Source organism: Megalobrama amblycephala, linkage group LG16 (genome assembly GCF_018812025.1).
Source record: "Megalobrama amblycephala isolate DHTTF-2021 linkage group LG16, ASM1881202v1, whole genome shotgun sequence".
Taxonomy (NCBI): domain Eukaryota; kingdom Metazoa; phylum Chordata; class Actinopteri; order Cypriniformes; family Xenocyprididae; genus Megalobrama; species Megalobrama amblycephala.
Window position 1 is genome coordinate 37160994 of NC_063059.1, and position 21220 is coordinate 37182213.

Below are 21220 nucleotides of genomic sequence, written 5' to 3' on the forward strand. Positions count from 1 at the left end.
AAATAAAATAAGAATGTATATTCTTTATAAACACAAATGATCGCCTCGCAAGGGCTTCCGCCAGACCGCCTTCCGTATTCTTCAAAAAGCTTACGCTGTATGCCCTACACCTTCCTTATACAACTTACGGAAATAACAGAACTGGCACCGCGTTCATTCCGTAAGTTGAATAGGAAGGTGGAATAACCTTTAATGTGCAGTTTAATACATTGCTAACACATTTTTTTTCAGTGTTTATTACGTATTTCAGTCGATTTCACTCATCTCAGTATAGCAATATAGTTAGGGAATAGCCATGGCAATTTACTAATGTAAGTTATGTGTAGTAAATGAAACCAAGCGTCAATCTGCTCCATTAATTCACACTGAGACACACAGATTCATATTTAAACAGTCTTTTTGCAGTTTAATATTCACAGATCCTATATCATGATTAGAATAAAGAACTTAAGAATTAAAAAAAAAACTTACCATTCACAATCATCAGCTTGATCTAGTGGATCCTCTAAATTGAATTGAAACCAGCCATGCTCATCCTCTGAGGCAAATCCTTTTTAAATTATTCCTCGCCGCATCTCAAAACGATGAAAAGTACATGAAACTGACTAAGCTTGATGAGTTTTTCCGAGGTGTTGTCGCGGTCATTCACTCTCTGTTGCATGTATGGCCTCAGAATTTGCGTCTGAATAGGGAGCGCTATTAGCGAGCACTATTTGACTTAAATGATTTAAAACCTGATATTTCAACGTTTATTTAGAATGTCTCATTTTTTATTTAGAATGTTTCATTTTTGTGTGATTAGTATTCACTAAGTTGCAGTTCATTTTCTGAGAACTATCAGAATGGACTTTGTTCAGAGAGAGACTGCGGCTCGAAAATAAGCAATGTGGTATCATTAATATTATAAAAATGTCGTATATTAATCATTAATTAATCACAGAAAACGTGATTAATTTAGTTAATATTTTTAAGCGATTGAAAGCACTAATATATATATATATATATATATATATATATATATATATATATATATATATATATATATATGTGTGTATATATATGTGTATGTGTGTGTGTGTGTGTGTGTGTGTTTAGAAACTATATATTTTTATAAACGTATACAATTTTTCATGCATACATACACACACATACACACGCAATGCTAACATTAAACTCTATTGAAAACAAGCCAAATCTCCTGTGCCAAGCATTGTTTTCCAAATAAGTCACTGATGAGATTCCATAATGGTTGTCATAGTAGGTAGCTGCCTATGTAGGCTATATAGCAAAGCAACAGAACAGAACTAATGTCAAGGAAGGCAATAAATCAGCATTTTTTAGGACCCACCAAGATTTCCTTCTGTTTAATAATGCAGCTGCTTTAATTCAAACAATTAGGTTGTATCTTACAGACAATACAGAGAGGTGAAGTTCAGTTTTGAGTGGTGAAGTTGGTTTACAGATTTTCTTTTTTCAACTTGTGTTGCAGCAAACAACAACAGAGCGCATTAGTGAAGTGTCTTTATTCTCTCTCTCACACATTTTCTCTTTTATTCTGTCTCTCTGCAGCCCCGAGAGGACGCAGAGGCTGGAAGAAGTTTTATGCCGTGCTGAAGGGGATGATTCTCTACCTGCAGAAAGTAATTTAAATCTACTTCCCACACAAACACTGCAACATAGTCATACTATACTCTGCAGTATGTGTATTATACTGCATACAATGATAACCAACTACATTTGTCAAAATGTGCAACCAGAGCACACTATGCTGATGTCAGTTTCCCTTTTTGACATCAGACTCAAAAGAGTTAAGACATTTTCACATAAAATTAGATTTAAAATGGCAAATAATGATTACATTTCCAGTATTATAACTGGATCAGTCAGTGAATTATGTAACTTAGTGAGGTCATGTGACAACAGTGAAGTTTGAAATGTTACATACTGAACACTCTATCACACTTTTTAAAATATAAAAGGCAATACACATCATAGCATATAGTATCCTAAAAGTGGCATGCTAATTTTCCATTCTGAACATAAAGAACTGCCTTGCTGTGTGCTGTCTACATAGGCAGCTTTCTTCTAAGGCAACATGCTAACTGAAATCAAACCTCGACTGATTTGAAATGCTCTACATATACAATGATTCTACACAAATAGGGCTCCTCACAAGAAGCACACAAGAAACTCTACTTACAATTGATTTCAGTGGAGTCTGACATTAGCATACTGTTAAGATAGCAAACCTTCGCTCCAAACCCGTAAGACCTTCATTCATCTTCGGAATACAAATTAAAGTGGTGGTTGATTATGATTTCACTTTTTTAACTTTAGTTAGTATGTAATGTTGCTGTTAGAGCATAAACAACATCTGCAAAGTTACAAAGCTCAACACTTACAGTAAAAAAAAAAAATATGGGAATATACTGCAAAATATAATGTAATATATTACATAATACATTTCCATGTATAGGAAACTAGTACTTATATTTTTCTATGTACTGCAATATTTACATTGACCATGTATGTCTATATATTGATATATATATAAAATATTTAGAAATTAAGACAAAAATAGCATTACATGTAATATTCATAAAGTTTTATCCTTTATTGTGTACATATATTGCACATACATGTTCCCATATACATGTTCCCAGTACAAACATATATTCACACATTCACGGAATGGGTTACAGCAGATTTCTAGTTCCCAGCATGCTTTTCTTCTAAATGTTAAAGGAGAGTAAATGTTAAAATTAAGTGTTATTTCATGTGTTTTTTTTTTTTTCAATATTAATATAGGGGAGATCTGTTAGTGTTTAATGTTCTATTATTTTGGAATTTAAAATGGTTTCTGGTATTCTGAGTTTTTGGGGTTACCATTGTGCTGAAGAGTAGAGCCTGTGGTTAGGCTGACGATTGGCCAAACACCATTAGGACGCTCTTCAGCACATTGATAGTCTTTTTTTCTAAATACTTAGTGATGAATATTGTTTTATTTTAAGTACTTTTCAGTAGGGATGGGCGATACCACTTATTTTGTTTTCGATACGATACCGATACTTTCAAGGACAAAATTGCCGATATCGATACTGATACGATACCTCTAATCTGAATTTAAGTTATTAATTATTAATAATTTAAGTCCTTAAGTTATTTAATTACTATGAGTAAAATGGGTAATGGTACTCACTTAACATTATATTTGAAAGGTATTTTAACAATCAGTACGCCTTTATTGCAATTCATTAGATTATATTTTTGTTTACACATGGTTAAAATGTTTATTTGTTGTGGTAACCATGGAAATCTACAAATACCATAGGCTTAGCTGAACTATGGTCACTGTAGTAATGGTTCAGTTTCATAAGGGACTGCCAGTGACAGGCTGTTGCACCCATAAAATGCAAACTTTGTATTCTGACAGTGTAGTTACATAACAGAACATCAATACGAACTTTTAATGTTCAATTTAAATAAATGTAATTGCAAAAACTATGTCGGCTACTATTTCATTTTCTTGTTTGTGAAATATCTCAAACATATTAGGTTGTTCTGTCTTCTGTTAAGCATTGTTCAGGGCTGCATTTCCCAAAAGCATCAATGGTTTCTTACAATATTAAACACATGCAGCTGTTTGAATGTAGTGTCGGCAGTGCAGCAAACGCTTTCTGTGATTGATTGGTTCTATATTGCAGCATTTGTGTGTTCAGATGAGCAGGAAAATAGTTCTATAACACAATTATTCACTAACATAGGTTATTTGTCCAATTAAATGCATATTGTATACATTAAATTGATTGTTAATTAAACAAAATCACTAGTAAAAAAACATACCTTAGTATTGATATTTTGTTTGAGTATCGATACTTTCGATACTCAACGTCAGTATCGATATATCGATACTTCATATCGATATGCCCATCCCTACTTTTCAGTATTGAATGTAATAAATGTATTTTATTTACATTTTGGTTTTGGAACACAACCATTGTCTTTCTCTCATTTATTTTCATTTTTGCTTTCACTCATTCTATTCTCTGTCTCCTCCATATGGCCAGGATGAGTATAAGCCTGATAAAGACCTGTCAGAGGTGGACCTGAAAAATGCAGTACGGGTTCACCATGCTCTTGCTACTAGGGCCTGTGACTACAGCAAGAGACAGAACGTCCTCAAACTCAAGACCTCTGACTGGAGGGTCTTCCTACTGCAGGCCCCGTAAGCATCACACTTCTTTAACTGCTGTTTTTGTTGCTTTTACTGCAGTTTTTTAATTAACACTGTCAGTGTACTAGCATGGGCATTTGTCAGATTGCTTTTATTCTTTGTGTCAATTTAATTGTTTGACTTTCCCTTTAATTGCATGTGTGTAGGAGTGAAGAGGAGATGATGTCATGGATTTTCAGGATTAATCTAGTTGCGGCTCTTTTCTCTGCTCCTGCTTTTCCTGCCGCCATCGGCTCCATGAAGAAATTCTGCAGACCACTGCTGCCATCATCCACCACTAGACTCAACCAGGTGCACAAATACAACTGTAAACAAACTACAGACTAATGAATTTTATTATGTAGTGGAATAATTTTGTAATTTGATTATTAATAAATAATTTAGCTATTTAACATTAGTGTTAACGTATTGCTTGAATACTGTATCCCATGATGCAGAGGGCCAAATTGACTTTCTATTTCCAGTTTGAAAGATGTACTGGAATCAGTTTTGTTTATTTTTTATTTACTCATTGATGGGACTTACTACTGCCAATACATACACAACATGCTGCTGTGAGCAAGCAAGACATGCTGCTGCTGTACAAAATTACACATAAATTACCTCCTAACAAAGCAGGTGACATGATATTTAAACAATAAAAGCCAAGTGTGCTGTACGTCAAAAAAAAACCGTCACGCAGGAGGCAAGATGACGATTCAGCCCTCACCCCCCAGTAGATCTACCGTCAAAACATATGTACTGCTGCTGCTCCAAATAGCCATAGAAACCATGTGTATGCTAGCTATGTGTGCCTGACCCTTTAGTTTTGAGCATGAGAAATGGGGCATATGCTTGGCCTTGGCGGACTAGATCTGCCTACGTATTATTCCCTCAAGCAGATCTAGCCATTAGACATGTGGGCTGCCATGAGGTGCATACAAGACACATGAAGCATTTCCAGTGTAGCCCTATGTGTACTAGTGTACCTCCTTTTTTAAGGGTTGTCCCTAGTGACTTGCCAATGTGATGTTAACTACATATGTGCCTACATACCAGTGTATGCGTGCCACTAAACTAAGTAGTTTGGGCCATAAGGCTTGGCTCTAGTGGCCTATTAGACTATGTATGCCTAGGATACTACACTGAATGGCTTAGCTCTAGTGAACATTATGACTATGTGTGCCTGGGCAACCATGCCGAATGGCTTAACTCTAGTGGCCTATGACTATGTGTGCCTGAGCCAAAATGCTCAAACATATCCAATTACAACGTGCATTATATGTGGCTTTAACAAATGGTAACATGTTGCAGGCTAATAGAGATGAGAAAAGAAACCCCTCACAACCACCTGAGCAAATAGTTTAGCATCATTTGATAATTGTCATTGTATTTTTTAAAAGAATTACGTATTTGCGTGGTTTAAAAAAAAAAAAAAAAAAAAAAAACAGTCACTTGAAATAAGGCCTCAAAACACATACTAAATATTTTTACACAAGACTTTTGGGAATTGTATATTTTAGTCTAGGGCAGTGGTTTTCAACCTGTGGGCCCACTAGGTGTCCTCAGTGATCCTCCAGGTAGGCCGCGAGATAACTTAAAATTAATATAAATACATTAATATAATTTATTAATTTAATTATTAATACGTTACATTAAAAAAAGCTAAATTAAATTAGTTAAAAAATACATTTAAAACAAGGCACCATCTCTCTCATACGTATTCTGTGATTGTTTCGGTTCATCCCAGGCTGTTTCACATCGTGCTGCTGTGAAATATTGACTGAACGGTAGCTCAAAACGCAAACTCTCTCAGTTGGAAAAAGAAAATGTCTCGGTAATGTATGTAACCCTCGTTCCCTGAAGGAGGGAACGGAGACGTACGTCAGTAGAGACCGACGAACTGGTATATTGCTAGAGAGCCCTATCAGCTTTGAGTGAACTAAAACAGGCCAATGGAATGGCGATATTTGCATAATGCGCACCGCCTCCGACAGGTATATATAAATAGGAAGCAGATGCAATCGCACTCTGTTTTTCGCTGAGGAGACAACCTAGTCTGCACTGCAGCGAGGGTACAGAAACTGTGGTGACGGGACGTACGTCTCCGTTCCCTCCTTCAGGGAACGAGGGTTACATACGTAACCAAGACACTCCCTTTCATATGGAAGTAAAATAATGCCAAATGTTTTTGAAATAAAAAGCTTGTTGAATTGCACTATTTGAAAAAAAATATGCATTACATTAGCTGTACTTGCATTTAGATGCACTGTATTTTTAAGGCTTGCATTTTTATGGGCTGAAATTCAACATGGTCGTATATTTAGGCTGTGAATATTTCAATTAAAAATATTTCACACACATTTTCATTATTAAAAATTCAATAATTCATATTCACCTTTTAGATTTCACTTCCAAAATATTCATTCTGTTTAAAAATACAACCTATAAAATTCGACTAGCAATTCTCAGTCCATTTTATTTCGCTTTACAAATTCGCTTCCACAAATTCAGTGGCTCAAATTCGGCAGAAAATTCAACATTTCACATCCCGGAACTGCAGGAAGAGTGCCGATGCATCATCTCTATCTGCTGTTAGTCTTCTTCACCAGCAGGTGCCGCTAGCGGCTGTTTAGGAAGACCAAAGCAACGCTAGTAAGTCATCATTCATTCATAAAAACGGATTTACAGAATTAGAGCAAGCGGTAAGTGAATGTGTGATGATTATCAGGGAAGCTGCAGAAATGCAGAAAAGCTGATAAAGACACAAAAGCTGCATTTATGTTTAATTCAGTGTATTTACGCTTACTTTCCCAGTGTAGCTACAGCTTTCTCTCCAGTGAACAAGATAACGTTATTGCCCGATGCTGGTGTATAGATCAAACGTTAAATCTGAGATAGACATATATTTCTCTCTGTTGTTTAGTTTCCTTAACTTTATATGGCAGCGCTGTGTTGTAATACTAGGGCTTCCCTCCATAGGCGCCGATTTATGTTTCTGCCGGTGGGTGCCCAGTGCCCCCCCCCATTACATTCATATTATATTACAGATAAATCCACACTTACTTTTCGTGTTCCGTAATAGTGTAGTGGTAGAAATGTTGTTAATACAGTCAAAAATCCAGCCGTGCTCTAATTATCAGTGGTTCGAATCTACCCTCATATCGTTTTTTTTTTTCACTCATAAAGTTCAAAGAAGTTAATTAATGTTTGTATATCAAGAGCAGGGACATGTCTGTGTGCATTTTGTTAATGATTTCCCTGGAAAGAAGAGTCAAGCGATAGATTGACGCGTATGTCAGAAGACTAACTTACACGAGCGAGCCACGCATGATTTCAAAAACAACACGTTTCAGCGCTAGTTCGCTTCTTATTTAACTCAAATCAACGTCAACTTGATGTTTTATTTGCATTATATCTGTGCAGCAATATGACAATTTCGACCCAAAAAGCACATTCTTTTCACGAGCGTTGTCGCGAGTCATGCTCTCGCTGATATCTGATGCAAGGAGTGTTTGAGCGCGCTCATGTATCTGATCGAGAGAAGAGCCATTTGTGCTCGCGCATCACTTGGATGCGCTCTCGACGTTTGCCATTAAAATATTCCCATATAAACGGTCTTATTAAACTATAAAAAAGGGTTTGGATAGTGCCTGAAAGCTCCAATTGATTTTCTATTGTTTAAAATCAATGGAGAATATCTCGTATATTTCCGTGGGTGCTCGACCATTTCCGTGGGTGCTCCAGTCCCCGAGCACCCACGGGATCGGCGCATATGCTTCCCTCATCCGTCATAGCTGCCATCAGGACATATAAACTCTTAACACAGCTTAATGGACTCGTACAGTGATATAAAAGACCAAACTCGCACCTCATTTGTGATGTAGGTTAGACTATATAGGCTCCAAGAAAGCAGATACTGGCATTAAGTTGATTTGACGCTGAACGTTTGATTATGATATTCGCAAATTTAGGGACTGTCTCTAAAGTTACAACATTCTGTATTCACGTTTCTACCTTCAATAGCATTTAAAGAGAATGACTTAGTCACAAAACCAACTGTAAATTGTTCATCTAGGTGTCAGGTATAATGCAAACCTTTTAGATTTTTGATGTTTATTAAAATAAAAGGTAACACTTTATATTAAATAGTTGATATGAACGAACAATGAACTGCACTTCTACAGCACTTACTAATCTTTGTTAATGTTAATTCCAGCATTTACTAATACATTATTAAAATCAAGAGTTGTATTTGTCAACTTTAGTTAATGCACAGTGAAGTAACATGAACAATGAACTGCTGTATTTTTATTAACGTTAACAAAGATTAACAAATACAACAACAAATGTGTTGCTCATGGATAGTTCACATTAGTTAATACATTATGAACCTTACTGTAAAGTGTTTCCAACTAAACTGTCAAGTAATATGTAAAGATTGCTATGTATTTCACTACTGTATTGGATCATACAAAAAAATGCCATAATTTAAAGCTCAGTAGCATTTGATGAGAATGATTTACAATCACCAAAACTACCTGTGAAGTGTTCATCTATAGGTGCCAGGTCGAAGAGTGATGCACCCTTCTCTCTCTCTCTCTCTCTCTCTCTCTCTCTCTCTCACACACACACACACACACATATTCAAACACACTCAACTCAAAGTACATGCACATATACGTTTTCTTTTTTTTACACATTCATCACACAATTAGTTCTACTTAGTTAATTTTATTTCTAAATTTTATTTAAAATTTGTATAAGCAGGATAATCTATGATCAGGTAAAATAAAAAATGAACAAAGTAAAAAAAATTGTGTGATGAACGTGTTAAAAAAAAAAAAAAAATAGTATATATGCATGTACTTTGAGTGAGGTGTGTTTGAATATGTATATGTGCATGTGTGTCTACAAGAGTTTGGTAGAAGGTAGAAACGTGAATACAGAATGTCGTAACTTTAGAGACGGTCCCTAAATTTGCGAATATCATAATCAAACGTTCAGCGTCAAATCAACTTTATGCCAGTATCTGCTTTCTTGGAGCCTATATAGTCTAACCTACATCACAAATGAGGTGCGAGTTTGGTCTTTTATATCACTGTACGAGTCCATTAAGCTGTGTTAAGAGTTTATATGTCCTGATGGCAGCTATGACGGATGAGGGAAGCCCTAGTATTACAACACAGCGCTGCGATACAAAGTTAAGGAAACTAAACAACAGAGAGAAATATATGTCTATCTCAGATTTAACGTTTGATCTATACACCAGCATCGGGCAATAACGTTATCTTGTTCACTGTAGAGAAAGCTGTAGCTACACAGGGAAAGTAAGCGTAAAGACACTGAATTAAACATAAATGCAGCTTTTGTGTCTTTATCAGCTTTTCTGCATTTATACTGGCCCTGATAATCATCACACATTCACTTACCGCTTGCTCTAATTCTGTAAATCCGTTTTTATGAATGAATGACTTACTAGCGTTGCTTTGGTCATCCTAAACAGCCGCTAGCGGCACCTGCTGGTGAAGAAGACTAACAGCAGATAGAGATGATGCATCGGCACTCTACTGCTCTTCCTGCAGTTCCCGGATGTGAAATGTTGAATTTTCTGCCGAATTTGAGCCACTGAATTTGTGGAAGCGAATTTGTAAAGTGAAATAAAATGGACTGAAAATTGCTAGTCGAATTTTATAGGTTGTATTTTTAAACAGAATAAATATCTTGGAAGTGAAATTTGAAATCTGAATATAAATTTTTTAATTTTTAATAATGAAAATGTGTGTGAAATATTTTTAATTGAAATATTCACAGCTTAAATATACGACTGTGTTGAATTTCATCCCATAAAAATGCAAGCCTTAAAAATACAGTGCATCTAAATGCAAGTACAGCTAATGTAATGCATATTTTTTTTCAGTTAAAGCAATTCAACAAGCTTTTTATTTCAAAAACATTTGGCATTAATTTACTTCCATACTTTCAGTCAGTCACGTTCGACGTACGTCAGTAGAGGCCGACAAATTGGGATCCCAACTAAAGCGCCACAGTTACGAAACCCCTTCTAGTGCCCAGCGCAAGCTCTAGCCATCCGGCACACCAATGGGACAGGAAGGGGGCGAGCTTACGCCGAGAGAGTGTACTGCTGTTCTGAAATACCCACTAAGTAAACTAGACTACACTGGGGAAGCGAACCCATAGGGGACGCTGCGGAGGCCACTACCTACCCTGTGGGGGAGGAGTTTACGTGGAGAATACACATATGGACTGGCTGTGGGCAGTACACATATGGAGTCCCTGGGATTGCTCCAGCTGGGTAGGGGGAGACTCATATGACAGGTGACAGCAGAGCTGGCTCTGCTAAGGGAAAGACACGGGCTCACTGTAGGGAGTTGACCGTGGACAAATACACATATGGGGCCGCTCACGTAGAGGAGTTGCAACATATGGAACCCAGCCAACGTCAACGCCGGAGACGGACGTTGGCCTGGCATCAGACACTCTGCGATGTTCGAGCCGAATGGGGAGGCGGAGGAACTCGACAGGGTTCACCAAGCGGGGAACTCGACTGGAGTAAAAGGATGCACGTATCCGGCCCAGGGGGCAGGAGTGGCATTGCAAGCCGACACTTAGAGCAGGTTCAACGCATCTACCGGCTGGTGGAAGCAAGTACACGGGAAGATACCGGCTCTACACGAAGGCTATAGAATCTAGCGAACATGTTAGATGTCGCCCAGCCCACAGCTCTACATATCTGTGGGCCAGCACCCAGGAAGAGGCCACTCCTGTGGTGGAGTGGGCTCTCACCCTGAGCAGGCAAGGCACGCCCTGCGATTCGTACGCCAGGGTGATGGCATCCACTATCCAGTGGGCCATCCTCTGCTTGGAGACAGCCTTTCCCTTCTGCTGGCCTCCGTAAGAGCGTGGACGGGACAGAGCAAATCTAGGGCTGGGTCTGCCTCCTCCGAAGGCAGCACTTGCAGGTTCACTACATGATCTCTGAAGGGAGTGGTAGGAACCTTGGGCACGTATCCGGGCCGGGGTCTCAGGATAACGTGAGAGTCACCGGGCCCGAATTCCAGGCACAATTTGTCGACCGAAAATGCATGCAGGTCCCCTACCCTCTTCACCGAGGCCAATGCAACCAGGAGGACGGTCTTAAGGGACAGTACTTTTAACTCAACTGATTGCAAAGGTTTGAAGGGATGACCCCGGAGAGATGTAAGTACCAGGGTGAGAACCCAAGAGGGTATGGAGGAAGGGCGAGGCGGATTTAGTCTCCTTGCCCCCCTCAGGAACCTGACGATCAGATCGTGCTTCCCCAAGGACTTGCTATCAACTGCATGGTGATGTGTGGTGATAGCGGCAACATACACCTTGAGGGTGGAGGGAGACCGACTTCGCTCCAGGCCCTCTTGCAGGAAGGAAAGCACAGATCTGACCGAGCACCATTCAACAAACAGGTTCCACTTTAATGCATAGAGGCTCCTCGTGGATGGAGCTCTAGCGGAAGTGATGGTGTCTACGACTGCTTGCGGGAGATCACTCAGAACCTCTGCAGGGACCACACGTGGAGGTTCCACAGGTCTCCATTCGCCCGCAAGTGGAGGCTGCCGTGAGTGCTCGTCGGCTGCACGGTTGAGCACACCTGGGACATGAATGGCACGAAGCGACCTCAGATGCTTCTGACTCCATAGCAAGAGATGGCGGGCGAGTTGCGACATGCGACGGGAGAGTAGATCACCCTGATGGTTGATGTACGCAACAGCCGCAGTGCTGTCCGAGCGGACTAGTGCGTGCTTGTCTGACAGCAGCTCCTTGAAGCAGCCCAGTGCAAGATGTACTGCTAGCAACTCCAGCAAATTGATATGCCAATGCAGTTGAGGCCCCGTCCACGGACCCGACGCTGCATGCCCGTTGTACGTGGCCCCCCACCCGGTGGCAGAGGCATCTGTGTGGACCACAGCATGCCTGAACACTTGTTTGAGGGGAACTCCAGCCCGCAGGAACGAAGGGTCTGACCACTTGGTGAGAGTGTGACGACAGCTCGGTGTCACAGGGACACGGAGAGTACCACGCTGCCACGCCCATCTCGGGACCCGGCCGCGGAGCCAGTGTTGAAGCGGCCTCATATGGAGCAATCCAAGCGGTGTGACCACGGCTGCAGATTCCATATGCCCCAGGAGCCTCTGAAAGTGTGCTTGAGCGTACTCAGGCAGTTCAACACCGACTGGACGCGCTCCCCAATGAGGCGCACTGTCCGGGCGACCGAGTCCAGTTCCATACCGAGATAAGAGATCCTCTGCCAGGGGGCGAGTTTGCTCTTGTCCCAGTTGACCCGAAGACCCAACCGGCTGAGGTGAGCTAACACCATGTCCCTGTGTTCGCACAACTGCTTTTGCGAGCTGGCCACGATGAGCCAGTCGTCAAGGTAGTTAAGGATGCGAACGCCCTGTTCCTTGAGCGGAACAATGACTGCCTCCGCAACCTTCATGAAGACGAGGGGCGACAGGGCCAGCCCAAAGGGCAGGACTTTGTACTGATATGCTCGACCCTCGAACGCAAACCGTAGAACGATTGTAATGAAGGTAAAGATGATTACAGTGACATACAGGAGTCGTTCATAAGGCATGCGCAAGTCTGTTATTATGCGTAAACAAACCGTACATGCGCTCTCGACTCACTGATCGATATAACATCGTATTTCTGCATGAACACAGTTTAATATATTTGAGTAGTTAATGAACTGTGAATTGTTTATAACGGTTGCTCGCCGAACAAGCGTGTTTTGGATAATTTTGAGAGGATCAGTGATTTAATCATTTAATCATTTTGAATGGATCCGCATTGTATTTAAATTCAGTCCTTTGGTATCTCCGTGTGGTCTTGTTTGGTATGGCAGGTAGACTTGTGCTTATTTTACTGTATTACTCTCACTTGAGACAAAATCGACTGTGTTTACATGAATACTCCGCACAATGGGAATTTGGACATAAATGTGTGTATTTGAGCTTTCAAGAGCAATAAGACGTGAAAGAGAAGTGAATTCGTGATCACATGCTGAGATACGCGGCTTTCTCCGCACGTGCTTCAGCTGTGTGTCAGACTCAGTCAGCTTTTTCACTTTTCTCACTTTTTCACAGCTTATTGTCCTCAATAACTATTTTTATCATCAAGCACCTCTCAAATTCATGATCGCCTTCTGAGAGAGGCAGCTTTCGTCCGCATGTCTTGGCAGTGTGTCAGTCAGCACGAGCACGCGAGTTCTTTTTCATGACTTATTGCACTTCACTATTTTTATCAAGCAAGTCCAGCACTTTGTCTCATTTATGCATTTCATCACTTTAAAATGTCAGTTGTGCTGTGCTACTTGTATATATTTACATACCGCAATAAACTCGATATAGCAAAATCTCTAGACATTTTATACCTTAGCCATGATATATACCGTCATACCGTCCAGCCCTAGGCCATAGTATATTAATGCAATAATGATGAAATGTATGTCATTGTATAGTCCTATTGTTGACTGTTTTATGTATTATTAAAAATAAAAAAAAAAGGCAGTGTACAGTATACACATGACGGTGTTTATGATTTATGCAGGAGGAGCAACTGAAGTCCCATGAGAACAAACTGAAGCAGATCTCTCTGGAGTTGGAGGAACACAAGAGAAGCCCACCGGATCTGACACCCAAGAGCAAAGAATCAGAAGAGTATCGAATCAAAGAGCACTATTTATCCTATGAGGTCAGACCAATACAAAGTCATCTGTCTCAGAGCTCATGCAAATGCTTCTGTTTGTCCTTTTAGATATTACATCAATGCTTTAGCTGTTGTACTAGGCTAATAGAGAAGAACATTTTGCAGTTGAATTTATGTTATACATACTTTTTAACCTTTGTTTTAGTTATCAAATGAATGGTTTTTTTATTGATTAAAAACTTTTTTTATTGATTAAAATACAGATGGTACTCAACCAGCGTTCATTGATGCATTCCTCAGCAGTTCAAGTAATAATGTCAGTTGTTGACAATCATAACACACAGCTCAAACACTCCAAAAACCTACAAAACCAGTTGAAACTCTTGGATTGAACAATGGATTAAACATTTTAATGTAAAACCTTTAAATCCATTACAATATTTATAACTTAAGATACATTTGGACACATCGAGACATTTATCCTGAAAGGAACTTTGCCTTTGCCTGCTCTATAAGTTAAAACACTCTTCAGGTAGGCTATCCGACACCCCCCACCCCCCACCCCCCCAAAAACAAACAAACAAACAAAACAAAACAGAAGTACTGTAGGCCTATTTGTTCAGGATTTGAACCTGTTTCACTGGCATTGTTGGTCAACACTCTACCACTCGACTATGAATTGACTTTCCACAAAATACCTAGAAATTCCCTTTTCCATCAGTACCAAGGATGTCTGCGCACATGGAAGAGAAGTGCTCTTCATTCGTCTCACTTCTCAATAGTAAAGATATGAGCATCATTGCTCCTAATTTTTAGGTGATATTTCTGGCACTGACTGTGAGACATGATGGTCTTGTGGTGTATGTTTTTTTATTATAGTGCAAGGGGGCACGTTCAAATCTGGATCAGTGACCGCTCTGCATTTTGTGGGAAACACCATTTTTTTCATAGGCTAATAACACAGTTTATGTTTTATTGAAAAAAAAAAAAAAAACTAACACAACATAAAATAATGATTATTTAATATAAACCTTTTATATTAAATATTTCATATTTATATTAAATATTATATTATCTTTTTTAATTCATTCCATCACACAGGGAACACAAACTGAACTCTCTGTACAAATCTGCAATAATAAGTTTATCTGTCCCCCGACTTTATGAAGGTCTGTGTTGAAAATGTTTATGCCAATTACGGAGACCCGCACATGGGGAAAAAAAGATATCAACTCACAAGCATGTTTTATTAATCATTTGTTTTAGTTAAAACATGAGGTTATTAGTTAAATTGTGGCTACCTTTTAGCCTACTTATTATTTGTTTATTCGTTTTCCAAATCATATGAATGAATTAATACAATGTTCTCATGTTTTAACTTATAGGCCACAAAGAACGATTTAATAAAAAGTGATCAACAGTTTTTTAATTCATTTACAAAGGAACGATTTAATAAAAAGTTATCAACAATTTTCTAAATAATTTTCTGCATGTTATGCACAGGGCTCTGTGTTGTACAGGAATAAATGTTTAAATGCATGTGTGACCTGTTGAAATACATCAGTGAATTATTAAATGCTGTTTCAAACATTTTATTTTTAAATAATGTGGTCACACTAATTTGGTCACAATATTGACAAAGTAGGCTAAATAAATATATGTGTTAGAAAACTACACTATATCACTATATCACTGTTCCGCCTAAAATCCACCATCATTTGATTTATTTTATGGCATAATGCACACCTTGTGTAATAATCTAAAATACTGGCTAGTACTGTACAGTAAAATGTAAGCATTTACACTGCCATCACTGTATTAATTTACTGTAACAATAGTCAAATAGCTTGAACATTTCTATAATAACTTATATAATAATTATCCAAGATTAAATGTTATCAAATTATATTACTATTGTTATTATTATTATTACCAGTAATTTATTTCATTATTTTATCTTCACTTACATGTAAATATGTCCTTCATTTACAAGTAAATTAAGGCCTTACTGAGCAATATTGCAAACCTACCTACTGTAGGTCACAAAATAGAATCTCTAAAACACAGCTGGTGGGTAATGACCAGGGCTTGACATTAATTTTTTTGCTCACCAGCTACTGTGGCTAGTGTTTTTCCAAAGTTACTAGTCACTCAGCATTTTCACTGGCCCCAATTTCACAGGAAAAACTGCCATATAGATATTTTTAATATTATCTCATAATTTGGCAGCAGGTATATTAGTTTGCTGTCACTTTAAGAACTGATGCATAGACCCATTATACTGTTACACAAATGCGTTTTCTTTCTCAACTGTTTGTTCACTTAAAACATAACTGACTGTGTTTACGTGAATACTCACCAAGACAGGTATTTTTACATTATTTTGTGTGCATTTGACTGTTTGCCACAGCTGAAATCCACCCACATTTGGCAGGTGTTAATGTTAAGCCCTGTCATGACCAAATATTAGGTTACAGGTCTGTTGATCATAGTCATGGTCAACAGGGAAATCATTGCAAACTGCAAATAATAAACTGCAACTAACCTTATAACCATGTATGTCAGGGCTTGTCAACTCCAACGTCAACCTCCCTCCTCCTCTTTTCCTGGTGGTGCGGCTAAATTTGGTTAGATACGTGGCCGCAGTGGCAAAGCGTTGCGACATCTAGTGAGAAGCGTTTCAATTCGACACACACCTCTCATTTACAAACTACAAATCACTCGATGATTAAACTAGTTTTAAATAAGATGGAACAGCCTCAACATTTCCAAATAGACTGATGAGGAAAACAGGAGAAAAGTGCCATGAATGAAGATAGAAGACTTTTAAATCCCAAAATCACCACCCTTACAAACATTTACTATGAATGAACTGTAGTAAATTACCATGGTCTGTGGAAATGTGGAATATTTATATTGAAAACTGTTATTATAGCCATTTATATTGCAATATTTATTAGGTGAGTAGGGGAATATATAATTCATGTCTTTGTTAAGGTGTAGTTTATACCTGTGTTTAGGTGATTTTTTATAGGCCTATATAACATATCATAATATAATATCATTTGACAGTGGTAGTGAGTAGCCATGTATGGTTTTACCTGTGATTACCAAGTCTCACTGTGAGAATATTTTAATTTAAGCCTAATAATTAATAAAATATTTTTACCAATAAGACCCCCCACCCCCATCCCGGCCCACCTCAACTTTTTGATTTGATAATCTGGCCCTCGAATGAAACTACTTGAAGATCCCTGATCTATGTTATAATAGCAAAATAAATAGGCTTTTAAACTTTTTAACTTTTAAAGAAGAGGAGAAAACTTTCCCTGTGCATCTTGTTATTAATATCAAAGGTTGACAATAAATACTACAAACCCCAAAATAAATATAAATTCATCCATCCATCATAAAAAATAATACATACGGTTCCAGGGGGTTAATAAAGGCCTTCTGAAATGAAGCAATGGGTTTTTATAAGAAAAATATACATATTTAAAACTTTATAAAGTAAAGTTTACAGTGGAAGAGTGAACTCTGACCTGACACATGTGCAGTGACGAACATGGATGCGCAGAGAATGGAGCAAAACAAAACACTGGTCACGAATTAGATTTAAATGTTGATATAAGAGAAGATGAGCTTCAGTCTGTTGCACAACCCTATTTGTTTGAACCGCGAGAGCTACTCCTACATCCTGCATCATACATTGCGTCACCGGTTACTCACTTGGTGCAGGTCAACTTGTGCAGTATGCGTACAGTCATCTGGTGGAAGCTAGTTATTTTAGATAAAGTTTTAAATATGGATATATGTTTTTTTACAAAAACATCCCCTCACTTCAGAAGGCTTTTATTAACCCCCTGGAGTCATATGGATTATTTTTATGATGGGTGGATGCATTTATTTTTGGCTTCAAAACAGGCTCCCCGTTCACTACCATTAATCTTTGGAGAGCAAGGATATTTTTGAATATATCTCCGATTCTGTTTGTGTGAAAGAATATAGTCATATACAGTACAGTCCAAAAGTTTGGAACCACTAAGATTTTTAATGTTTTTAAAAAAAGTTTCGTCTGCTCACCAAGGCTACATTTATTTAATTAAAAATACAGTAAAAACAGTAATATTGTGAAATATTATTACAATTTAAAATAACTGTTTTCTATTTGAATATATTTCACAAAGTAATTTATTCCTGTGATGGCAAAGCTGAATTTTCAGAATCGTTACTCCAGTCTTCAGTGTCACATGATCCTTCAGAAATCATTCTAATATGCTGATCTGCTGCTCAAGAAACATTTAATGTGTACAATTGTACAAAATATTTGTGTACAATATTTTTTTTCAGGATTATTTGATGAATAGAAAGTTCAAAAGAACAGTGTTTATCTGAAATCTAATCTTTTGTAACATTATAAATGTCTTTACTGCCACTTTTGATTGATTTAATGCATCCTTGCTGAATAAAAGTATTAATTTCTTTAATTTCTTTTCAAAATAATAAAAATAAAAATTCTTACTGACCCCAAACTTTTGAACGGTAGTGTATAATGCTACAGAAACTTTGTATTTCAGATAAATGCTGTTCTTTTGAACTTTCTATTCATCAAGGAATCCTGAAAAAAAAAGTACACAACTGTTTTCAACATTGAAAATAATCATAAATGTTTATTGAGCAGCAAATCAGCATATTAGAATGATTTCTGAAGGATCATGTGACACTGAAGACTGGAGTAACGATGCTGAAAATTCAGCTTTGCATCACAGGAATAAATTACTTTGTCAAATATATTTAAATAGTACACAGTTATTTTAAATTGTAATAATATTTCACAATATTACTGTTTTTTACTGTATTTTTAATTAAATAAATGTAGCCTTGGTGAGCAGATGAAACTTCTTTTAAAAACATTAAAAATCTTAGTGGTTCCAAACTTTTGGACTGTACTGTACACCTAGGGTGGCTTGAGGGTGAGTAAATCATGGAATAATTTTCATTTTTGGATGAACTATCCCTTTAACCCAGTGGTTGGGTTAAATGTTTGCCTAACCTGCTGGGTAGTTTTATTTAACTGAACTATTGTTTAAAAATTACTTTACTGCTTGCTTAAAATGAACACAAAATACAGTGCTCAGCGTAAATGAGTACACCCCCTTTGAAAAGTAACATTTTAAACAATATCTCAATTAACACAAAAACAATTTCCAAAATGTTGACAAGACTTTATATTTAAGTTTTATATAACATCTGTTTAACTAATAACATGAAAGTAAAGTTAATAATATAACTTTTTTTAAGATTACACATTTTTCAGTTTTACTCAAATTAGGGTGATGCAAAAATGAGTACACCCCACAACAAAAACTACTGCATCCAGTACTTTGTATGGCCTCCATGATTTTTAATGACAGTCTTCTAGGCATGGAATGAACAAGACATTTTGCAACATTTATCTTTTTCCATTCTTCAAGAATGACCTCTTTTAGAGACTGGATGCTGGATGGAGAGTGATGCTCAACTTGTCTCTTCAGAATTCCCCATAGGTGTTCGATTGGGTTCAGATCAGGAGCCACTGAATCACTTTCCCCCCGTTCTTCTTCAGAAATCCAACAGCGGGCTTAGATGTGTGTTTAGGATCATTATTGGAAAAGTGCACGACGACCAAGGGCACGGAGTGATGGTAGCATCTTCTCTTTCAGTATAGAGCAATACATCTTTGAATTCATGATGCCATCAATGAAATGCAGCTCCCCGACACCAGCAGCACTCATGCAGCCCCACATAAGGACACTGCCACCACCATGTTTCACTGCAGGCACCATGAATTTTCCTTTTTCTTCCTCACATTTGAGACGCCATACAGTTCCCTTTTGAAAGGGAACTCTACTATCCCTTGGTAGGTTGTATAGTTCCTAATTCTGGCCTCCTCCTGAGGGAGTTGTTAGGCTCATTTCCCCTTGTTTATTGTGTAGGTGCAATGGCTGAGGATAACAGCTAAGGTAGTGGGCTGTTATGAGCCTCCCTGATGCTGTGGTCTCAGGTGGTAGGCCCTTATCTTTGCGTAGATAAGTGTATGCTAGGCCCCACTCTCTAGAACTTGATTCATGCTATGAATTTGTCTTTCCCCTGAGCCCCTTGAATTAACATTCAAGTTTGAGTTTACGGTGCTAGCTTATTTTTAGCTTCCATTCTCTAGGGTTCAGTACAGATTTTTAATTCTGTTTGGTGAGAGCATTTATCCTTTTCAGGATAGCATGTATATTACAAAGCGTTATGTTTGCTTTGGGTTATAGTCTTTGCCCTACACGTATGTGAGCTTTACTCTAGTGCTGCCACAGGTTAGCACCTGTTCTCAAAATAGTAGGCTTATGTTAGCCTCTAGTTAAGAGCATGGTGACTATTGTACTCCCCGGTTAGGGTTTGTGGTGTTTCACTGAGTGCATCACCTGTTTCAGTTTCACCTCACTTTCAGTTTGGTTTCTGTTAGCTCCCGCTAGTTTGATCATTGCCACAACAGCTATATTGCATATAACTGTAGGAGTTGTAGGCTCTATTGGATTTAGCCTCCTTCTAGTTTAGCAGCTTGTGTTTACAAGTGTTGATGGTATGGTCATGAGTTTTGCTCACTTAGTTTAGCACTGCCACAGGTCTATGCTCGTGTCTGTTTGAGGTAGTAGGCCTTTTGTAGGCCTCCCTTAGACCATAATAGCATTTCATTGTGCCCCTGTAATTGTGTAAATTATGGTACATTGCCTGTTGGAATGTGTAGACTTAGCTCAGGTTGTGTTAAGCTTCCCACAACTGTTTGTTGGGTTTAGAGATTGTCCCCTTTCAGCTTGGTCCCCTTTTAAAAACCACTAGCTGGCGCCACGTGTTGTTGAAGATGTAGGCCCCGCTAAGGCCTCCTTTCAGATTACACGTTGGCACAGTTCTGTGTTGGTTTTGTATGGCTCATCACCGCCACTGGCCACGCCCATCTCTGCTAAGAGTAGGCTCTAGGTAAGGCCTCTGGCAGAGTATTGTGGCGGAGTGTGTATTCCTCTTGTTTTAAGAGTAAAAGGTGTTTTTACTGAGTGCATGGCCTACTGGCTGGTGTGGTCATGATTGCCACTAGCCGATGCCACGTGTTTGCAAGTTGCAGGCCTTCTGGGCCTCCTGTGTAGCATGTTGGCATTCATTTGTGTACTCCTCTCACTTTGAGAGTAAAAAATGTTTTTATTGAGTACGTTGCTGACTGGCTGGCCTCTCAGGGTGATTTTTTTTTTTTTGTAGTAAACCTTACTGTGGTGGGCTGTTGGC

At 38.3% G+C, this 21220-nt stretch overlaps 1 protein-coding gene across 1 annotated transcript in view; it reads left to right on the top strand.

Moving 5' to 3' along the window:
* Window positions 1–1543: 1543 nt before the first annotated feature.
* LOC125248701 (PH and SEC7 domain-containing protein 2-like) overlaps window positions 1544–21220 on the top strand; it is a 28777-nt gene continuing 9100 nt past the window's right edge. Inside the window, exons 1-4 of the mRNA XM_048160821.1 lie at window positions 1544–1640; window positions 4068–4225; window positions 4381–4525; window positions 13820–13963. Of these exons, the coding sequence (XP_048016778.1) occupies window positions 1620–1640; window positions 4068–4225; window positions 4381–4525; window positions 13820–13963 (468 nt within the window). The 5' untranslated portion in view covers window positions 1544–1619. The remainder of the gene's footprint in view (window positions 1641–4067; window positions 4226–4380; window positions 4526–13819; window positions 13964–21220) is intronic.